The sequence below is a fragment of the Trachurus japonicus genome, chromosome 12 (assembly GCF_045865225.1).
Source record: "Trachurus japonicus isolate A0001 chromosome 12, Traja_1.0".
In the NCBI taxonomy this organism is placed as follows: Eukaryota; Metazoa; Chordata; class Actinopteri; order Carangiformes; family Carangidae; genus Trachurus; species Trachurus japonicus.
The window spans coordinates 3,613,472-3,622,864 of NC_140918.1; the positions used below are offsets into that span (position 1 = coordinate 3,613,472).

The following is a 9,393-nucleotide window of genomic DNA, read 5'->3' on the forward strand; positions in this document are numbered from 1 at the left end:
TTTTTCTCTTCTGGCTTCGGGGAGACCTGCTGACGAACACAGAACAGAATATCCCTTTAAAGCCCACAAAAAGGCAATTCATCTTTTGTAATAATATAATAATAAAGAGTACAATTTCTATATATTCCTTGTCAAAGAACTACACTTCGGCCCTATAAAGAGGGAAAATTCTTCTTCACATTAATATTGAGACGTTCAGATAATAAAGCCGACCCGTTCTCTGCTGATCAATCATCTCAGACACCAACAGATAAAAGATCTGGTCTTTAATTCAGGAAACAGCAGCAACATCACAGATCACATTAAAAACAACTTCAGTGACTTAAAGTTTGTTCAGTCTCAGCAGGTCGATGCTTCAGTGCTGCAGCTAATCAAGTTTTATAAGGTCAGGAAGCCTGATCTATAATCTATAATCTATAATCTATAATATCACATCACAACTTTACTCCAGTCCAGGTCCAGATCTACAAACCTGGACTTCACCTGGGTGAATGCAGAATAAAAGGAGGTGAAGAATCTGTTTTACAAAGAGCTTTATTAAACAACTGGTTCACCAGGACAGAAAATAAAAACTGTTAACGACACTGTTTCTAATCAATACTCTAATTAATCCCCATGATCTGGTTCCTTTTTTGTTTTTGACCCCAATAATCAGATTTATTCAAACAAGGTGAGTTTTATTTTGAAATTCTGCTGAAGGTTTCCTTTTAAATCAAATATCAATACATCAGTGTTTTAACCCTTCGATCTCCATCAGCGAAATCAGTTCTGTAGTTTCTTTCTCCTCCACAACAGGAGGAAGAGCATCAAGTGAAAACATCTGTCTAATCACCACACACACACACACACACACACACACACACACACACACACACACACACACACACACATTCCTACTGTGCAATAATAAAACTGTGAAACACCTGCAGCAGGTTCTGGTTCAGACTTCTTGTTAAAACAGTGTCGGGTCGGGTCGCTTGTCTAAGTGTGTGTGTGTGTGTGTGTCAGGATTAACACCATTGCAGACAGTCATATTGATGAGCGTTCAGAGCACAACAGGTCGAATGACTGTTTGCAAACAGCAGTTCCACCCTCTTATTAATGTTGCTGAACCACATCAATATACAACCTGTCAAAATACTTTCTATACGTGAGCTTCTTAATGGAAAAACTGTTCATTATCTTTAAATTACATGAGGCTAAATCTAATTTTGAATTGCGTGACTGCCGTTTCTTTTACTGTATGTAGGTAAAATATGCAGTGATTATGCTGAAGCCTGGCTGCTTTGTCAGTCAGCTCTAGTGATGCAAAGAAAAAAAACAAAAACAAACGTATAATTTAATTCAATCATGTCTGGAACTACATTCTGCTGGGCGGAGTGATTTCAAGAATGTAATGTTACATGATTATCTCATAGCGTGGTGAATGTGCAGGTCACAACTTGTCCACCAGAGCGTTGTGGAGTTGTTGGATTGTGTATTTGATGAGTTTGATGGGGGACAGGGGACCTGTACCGTTCACCTCCATTGTGGTCACTGAGCAGCTCACGTCTCTGCCCCGCCGATCTCAAAACAACATGCAAGGTGATGAACCTACTGCTATGGTGAGAGGGGGATCTGACTAAATGTTGAACTATCGTTTTATATAATTGGACTGGACTCATTAACACCTCTAATACATGATTTTTTGCAGAAAATTTGAAATGTAACATTATGGACAAAATGCAAGTTGATACAAAGGGCTCAGCTGTTGGTCAGAGATGTGACTGTCAGCTGTTAGTGAACCTGAATCTATTGCTCCATGGAATATGACTTACCACCATCTAGTGGACAGACCATAGAACTACACCTCTCTTTTGATTTCCATCACTGATTGGATTTCTTAAACAGGTTAGACGGGTGTAGATGTCACTGACGTTTTTTTTTTGGTGTTGGCTCTGAAGTTATGAGGATGTGACTTCTAATCAGATTAAATGCCACACATACAGCAGGACTAATGAAGACGGAGCAGCTTCTTCTCTCCAAATGTTTCGTCGACACATGAAGGTGGAAAGTGTGTGAAAGTCGACCTGAAGAGAGTTCAGCAGGTAAGAATCTTCAAATGTCTGATGAACAGGATAAATGTGGTCACATTTTGTTGTGTCACTGTTTGACTGGCCATGAGAAAAGTTTTTGATGCCTATTGAGTGTTTCAGATTGAGTAAAATATTATTATGAATGTCTGTTAGAGTTGAAAGACAATTATTTAGGAACTATTCACATTTGTGTCAGTGTTTGATAGAAAAAACAGAGGCCTGATTGTAACCTGAGACAACGACATCAGAAACTAGAAAATTTCCTCTGGGAAATTTTGAGAGGACCAGATATATAGGCTGTTGCATGACATGATTTATTTGTTCAATGAAGACAGAGAGAATAATCCGTGTCCCAGCTGGCCACAGCGGCCGGCCGGAGCCACTCTCTCCACACCTTGCGTCTGAGCCGCTGTGGACCGTGGTCCACATGCCATCCCCGGGTCACGCTGCTGATCCGCCCCGCTGACCAGGCAGCTCACAGCGGCCTCCTCCTCCAGCGCTCCACAGCGGCAGTGGCGGCAGTGGCGGCAGTGGCGGCTGCGGCGACGTCGCTCCCCGGTCCGGGACGGAGCGATCCGCTGTAGGAGGAGGCTGCTGCGAGCTGCCTGCTCCGCGGGGCGGATCAGCAGCGTGACCCGGGGAACTCTGGTGCAGGGATGGCATGGACCATGGAGCTCCGGCCGGGGGGTGGGGGGTGGGGGGGAGCGGACGCAAGCGGGGGGTGTAGAGAGAGTTGCTCCGGGACCTGGCCGCTGTGGAGCAAAGTTTCCAAATATCACAATAACAAAACAATAAAAAAGTCAAAGACTTAATTTTCCACGTTATTCTGTTTTTGTTTTAAAACAGAATAACAGAAAAACAACGTTGTTTTTTTTAAGGTGTCTATTTTCATAATTTAAAAAAAAGCAAAAAACATAAAATCTCATTTTTGGCACTCAACGCATGGGAACGAAAAACGAGAAATTACGTGGTTGGCACTCAATGAGTTAATGTTGCTGAACCACACCAATATACAACCTGTCAAAATACTTTCTTTTCATGAGCTTCTTAATGGAAAAACTGTTCATTATCTTTCAATTACATTAAATCTAATTTTGAATTGCGTGACTGCCTTTTCTTTTACTGTATCAGGTAAAATATACAGTGATTATGCTGAAGCCTGGCTGCTTTGCAAAAGAGATACAGAAACGTATAACTTTAGTAAATAACGGTTCGCTGGATTCACAAACACCTCTAATGTTCGATTCTTTGCAGAAAATTTAAATAGTAAAGTTTTGGAGAAAAAAAATGATTCAAATTGTTCTGCTGTTGGTCAGAGATATGACTGTCAGCTGTAGATGAACCTGAACCTATAGCTCCCTGGAATATGACTTACCACCATCTAGTGGACAGACCATAGAACTACACCTCTCTAAACAGGTTAGATGTCATTCTGATCATTCTTTTAGGTGCGGACTCTAGAGTTTTGAGGATGTGAATCAGATTAAATGCACACATACAGCAGGACTAATGAAGAAGACGGAGCAGCTTCTTCTCTCCAAATGTTTCGTCAACACATAAAGGCGTAAAGTGTGTGAAAGTCGACCTGAAGAGAGTTCAGCAGGTGAGAATCTTCAAATGTCTGATGAACAGAATAAATGTGGTCACATGTTGTTGTGTCACTGTTGGATTGGACATGAGGAAAGTTTTTAATTCTCAGTGGGTGTTTCAGATTGAGTCAAAAATTGGTATGAATGTCTGTTGGAGTTAAATGACAATCATTTAGGAATTATTCGCATTTGTGTTAGTGTTTGATAGAAGCAACAGAGGCCTGATTGTAACCTGAGACAACGACATCAGAAATAAATGCAGCGTGACAGAACTGGTTGAGCACCTTTGCTTGAAATGGATGTTGTTTGGACTCCATGTCCTTAAAACACAGTCATCATAGACTCGTCTTCACTGGAGCCTTGTTCCCTTCCTACATTTATCTGTTCAAGAGTATTCAGTCAAACGTCAAAGGAAGACATAGGGTATTATTGTTATTTCATCTGTTAAGCATACATCTTCAACTTTCTTTCCCCAGACTGAAAACCTTGTGAAATTATTCCTCTGAACTAAGAGTGAATTTATCAGTATGGACTAACCACATCACTTCTGCTGTAATCAATATTTACCATTAAGTCAAAATTGCACATCCCTGTGACAGTCCTGTATTTTCCTGTGTTGTTCACTTTTCCAATCTCACCTACTGGATGTTAAAGTGATACGCCAACATTTTTTTCCTTGTCTTGCCTCACTCCCGAGTCCATGACCAGTAGATAGACACCACCTTTCGACTGTGCGTGCAGTAACAAGGGAGATAGAGCCGTGTCGCCCGTAATTAGCTTAGCTCAAACGCTGGAAGTGTATGGGTAGTGTTAGCCTGCCTCCTACCCGAGCTGAAATCAGCAGTCAGAAGCTGATTTCATTTTAGCTCTAAACTGTGTAAATATATCACTCTATCAACATTTCAAACATTTTCAGGCGAGAAAGTAGCCGTTTAGATCAGCAGTGTGTCGTTAATTTGTCTAAATACTAGCTGTTCACAATTTTGTTCGGACAAATTCGACGCTACTCAAGCTAGCCGTTGTGACCAACGCACTTCCGGTTACTTTCACAAAATAAAACACCCGTTGCCCTTTACATAGTACTAGCTTCAACCAAAATAAACCGTCTTTGCTTGAACCCTCCATTTTGACCGACGTCCAGCGTTTTTGAGCTAAGCTAATCAGCTGTGCGCGAGCTCTACCCGTATCTCCCTTGTTACTGCACGCACAGTCGAAAGGGTGGTGTCTATCAGCTTGTCATGGACTCAGGAGTGAGGCAAGACGTGTAAAAAAAAAAAAAAAAAAGTTGGCGTATCCCTTTGAGACACCCATTATTATGTGTCCTGTTACGTGAGTCCTGTTGTGATGAAGCCTGTTGTTGTGTTTGTGTGAAGGTGGGGGCTCTGCTATGAATCAGTGTGAGGACAGAGAGGAGGGAGCCCCTCCCTCTAAAACCACTCTGAGGGGGGAACATGAGAGCCAGACCAAAGCTCAGAGGTGAGATGAGGATCTCTAACTGTCCATGACACTTCAGAGCTCATATCTTAATACTGTAACTCTTTGGTTTGTTTTTATTGAGCTTACTTGATATTCTTGGTCAGATATGGGCAAACCATTTCTCAAATGGCCGTGTGGCTGCAGATTTTTGTTTTACCCAACCAAGAGCAGACACTTTGACCCATCAACTGTCTGAAAACGGACGTCAGTTGATTAAATGAATCAGGTCTGATGTACTGCTGCTGCTTGGTTGGAAAGAAAACCTGCAGCCACACCGGCCCTTTGTGGAATAGGTTGCCCATACCTGTTCTTAGTGATATTGGGCAGCATCAGTGAAAACCAACTTGTTTTCTCATGTGATTTGATGTTTATTTGGATCATAATCAGGTTCAGTATATCTCATTATTTGTTATTTTTCTTGTTACCAGCAACAAGAAGCAGAGAGAAGACTCTCCTGTCCCCAGCTGTGTGTCCATGAAGAGTCACCGGTCTAGGGATTTTCTCATTGATTTTAAAAGTGGACAACAGTCTGCTGTCCCCACTTGTTCGACCATGAAGAGTGACCGGCCTATAGTTTTACCCACTGAATTTAAAAGTGGACAACAGTCTGCTGTCCCCAGCTGTTTGTCCATGAAGAGTGACCAACCTACGGTTCAGCTTGATGACATCACAGAAAGGTAAAACCTGATCACCCTCCTCTTTGTCCTGATTACCAATAAAAGCTCTCAATTTTGCTTCACCCTCACATATTATTCATAACAAAACTTATGTAAAAACTCAACTCAAACTTTATTTATAGAGCACTTCAAAAACAAATCAAACTTGATCAAAGTGCAGTCAATAATCATCAATCAATATTGTTAGTTAGTTTAGTTTAGTTTATTTCGGTCAATACATGTCATTAAAAGAAAAGTAACAAACCAGAGAGAAAAAAAGTAAATAAAGAAAAGTAACATCAATCTGAATAAACAATAAGTAAACAGAAAAATAAAATTTGGACCGAAAAGGTATAGGCTGAAGCATAGCTTATTACGCCTACCCTGTTACAACTCTGGTTGTACAACAGAAACATGCCATTACTAAAATACCATAGCCAGTATAAATAAAGTGTGATAAAATACAAATAAGCCATAAATAAACAAAGAAAATACAAGTAAAAGACAAAATGTGTCATCTCAACTGAATGTCAGGGATTTAAAAAAGTATGTTTTTAGAGAGGATTTAAACGTCTGTATTGACTCCACAAACAGGCTCAGCCATGGTAGGCTGTTCCAGAGCTGAGGAAAGGCAAAGGCTCGGTCACCTTTGGTCTTCAGCTAGGTTTTTTGGACAACCAGTAGCAGCTGATTGACTGATCTCAGTGCTCTGGCAGGTGCATGGATATGTAGGAGCTCAGTCAGGTACTGGGGAGCCAGCGTATTAAGAGCTTTAAAAACAAACAGTAATATGATATGAGTTAGTAGTGAGTGATCCAGGCCAACATAAAGTGAGTTTCAGTAATCAAGCCAATAATTATTAAAAGCAGGAATCACTGTCTAGTTCTCTGCAGGAGAGATAGCCCTTTACGTTTGATACAATCCTGAACTGGAAGAACCTGCTGTTAAGCCTGTGAATATTCTCATTTGTCCAGGTCATCGTTATTTCAAAGGAATTTTAAATCGAAAACAACTGGACTAGGTTATTTGTGTAGGAAGTGTTGAGTTCCAGTCCTTGAACACGCGTGTTCGTTTGATGAATTCATTTTCCAAAGATTTATTTCTAACAGAATCAACTAGAAAAAGAGATGGTTTACAGAGCTCTGGACCAGACTAAGATTCCCTGACAAACATGCCGCAGCAGCATCAGTTCATGAGTGTGATACCCTCTCCTGTCCCTGTCCGGTTTTATTACTGATTACACAAATGCAAAACACAGTAATTACACTAATTATCCAAAGGTCGATTTTATGCTTCATTATTAAAAATGATTGTCACCAGCTTATCATGAGTCTGAGGTTAATATCACAACAACATATGATTCTGGGGTAAATATCACAACAGAAGACGTTTCACCTCTCATCCAAGAGGCTTCATCAGTTCATGCTCGCATCTGACCAGGCTGGGACTGGTCCAACTATCTGGTGTGGAGACCCAGTATTTAACCTCTGGGAGGGCTTTCACAAGACCGATGATGTCACTGGGTCCCTTTCTGCTCCATGTGCCAATGACAGTCGTTAGAGTGGAAAGTTGGTTTCGACTTCGTTCGTGCCCTATTGTGTCATAACGACAGTCGTTGGAGTAACAGGCCACTTATGAACAGTTGTTTTTCTTAGGCCCCGTCCAGACGAATATGCGGCTTCACCGAATCCGATCTTTTCGTTTCGTTTTGAAAAAAATCACCGTAAACACGGCACCGTTTCCAGAAATATCTGCGTCCACACGGATCCAGTGAAAACAACCCAAAACGCTGTAGTACATACTCCAGGCGTGTGTGGTGCTGTAGCGCTGCCACACATAAACACTTAAGACAGAGAAGAAGACGGGAAGTCCCAGCTGAAATTCAATAGAGGAAGAAGTCCCCCGCTTTATTCAAACTCAAACATAGATTAAATGTTGACAGGGAGTTGTGTCAGAGTAAATATGACGATCAGTGATGATTAAACAGGCGCGATTCAGCCGCAGCGTCTGAGCGACCTGACGGGAGTCGGCTGTTGTTGTTGTTACGTCCATAGACTGTGTAGATGCTGCAGCGGTGTGTGTCTCAGGTTAGAGCGGCGGGGGGCATGACATCATTGTTTCAGAAAAAAAACGTTTTGGCCGTCCAGACGAAAACGCTGGGGCGGCGTTTCGTCTGGACGGGGCCTTAGAGGCTAGATTGTTGAATCTCCTGGGAAGGGATGAAAGGGCAGCATTAGCACTCCACATTCCACTGCAGGAGTTCCTGGTAAAGGGAGGGGGTAGGAACTTCTACAGGTCTTCTTCAATTAAACAGACCCAGCAGGTTTAATTACAATCATGCAATTGTTTTATTTCATGTTCTAAACTTTCCTCTGTCCTCCACAGAGTTCTCCAGGAGACCTCAGAGGTCCTCAGTGATCAGTTCACCAAGCAGCATCACACAGACCTGGACTCCATATTTATGGTGTGTAAATATTCATCCACACACACAACTGATGACTACAGGAGCCACCAAGAAATGTTCAGCTACTGACAATGTCATGCGGCTGTCATTAGACCAGATGGTGTTTTTTGTTTCTGTTCAGGACTGTCTTCTGTTCATCTGCAATGAATCCTAAAGAAAATTTGTTGTCCAAAATTTTCTTTGGCATTTTAGCCTCATCAAAAATAACTGACACAGCAAAGTTTAGTTAGTCCTGGACATCATAGGAAACACAACAAAATGTCTTTGTTACAATAGTCTTTAACAGCAGTTCAGCACCAAGGTACTGAATCTGTTTTGCTCAGATTAGTAAATTTGATTAACATCTCCATATCTCTGTGTGTAGATGTGAAGAAGTGATGGCAGACGGTCCATCAAAGGATTAAGCACAGTCTGGTGACTGATGATCTGATGTTTGATCCATGTGTTTATACTGAAAGTGAAGTTTACACAGCATGTTATTGTTTTTCCAGCTGCTGGAGGAGAACATTGTCACTTTTGTGAAGAACGAGCTGAAGAGAGCCCAAAAACTTCTGAGTCCAGAATTATTAGATTATCCTGACAATGATGATGAGGTAGTGGGTGGTGATGATGAGGATCAGAGAAAGAGCAGCGAGTCATTTCTGAAGATCACAGTGAACTTCCTGAGGAGAATGAAGCAGGAGGAGCTGGCTGACTGTCTGCAGAGCAGTAAGAGGATTTATCTAAAGATTTAAGAAGAATGGAACATTTTCGAGAATCTGAAGAGATAGAGTGAAATAATCTCCTCAAACGTCATTTCAGTCAATCATTTTTCCCCTTTAAAGGTACATTGTGTAGGAATTTACTCCCATTTAGCGGTGTGGTTGTATATTGCAAGCAACTCAATCATATTTTTCATGCTGCATTCACGTGAAATTGAGCAGACGGACGACAGTCGCTGCACATAATGGGATAAACACTCCACCAGGAGTTGTTGAAGGTCAACCAGTGTTGTTGTGTTGCACACTCTAGCATGTAGCACGCCCAAGCTGATCCCACGAGTGCTTAATTGTTGCTCTCATTCCATGGAATCAAAAAAATTACAAGTTGTACCTTGTTGTAAAGGTGACAAATCAGGATCTCAAATGATATAA

At 41.5% G+C, this 9,393-nt stretch overlaps 2 protein-coding genes across 2 annotated transcripts in view; one reads left to right on the forward strand and one right to left on the reverse strand.

Moving 5' to 3' along the window:
- Positions 1-9,393, reverse strand: part of marchf5l (membrane-associated ring finger (C3HC4) 5, like) — a 253,777-nt gene that overhangs the window by 228,633 nt on the left and 15,751 nt on the right. The window lies entirely within an intron of this gene.
- Positions 1,992-9,393, forward strand: part of LOC146976856 (NACHT, LRR and PYD domains-containing protein 3-like) — a 13,986-nt gene continuing 6,584 nt past the window's right edge. The window contains exons 1-6 of the mRNA XM_085792626.1: positions 1,992-2,087; positions 5,038-5,140; positions 5,569-5,706; positions 7,891-7,928; positions 8,184-8,260; positions 8,752-8,968. Coding sequence (XP_085648752.1) covers positions 5,052-5,140; positions 5,569-5,706; positions 7,891-7,928; positions 8,184-8,260; positions 8,752-8,968 — 559 coding nt within the window. The 5' untranslated portion in view covers positions 1,992-2,087; positions 5,038-5,051. The remainder of the gene's footprint in view (positions 2,088-5,037; positions 5,141-5,568; positions 5,707-7,890; positions 7,929-8,183; positions 8,261-8,751; positions 8,969-9,393) is intronic.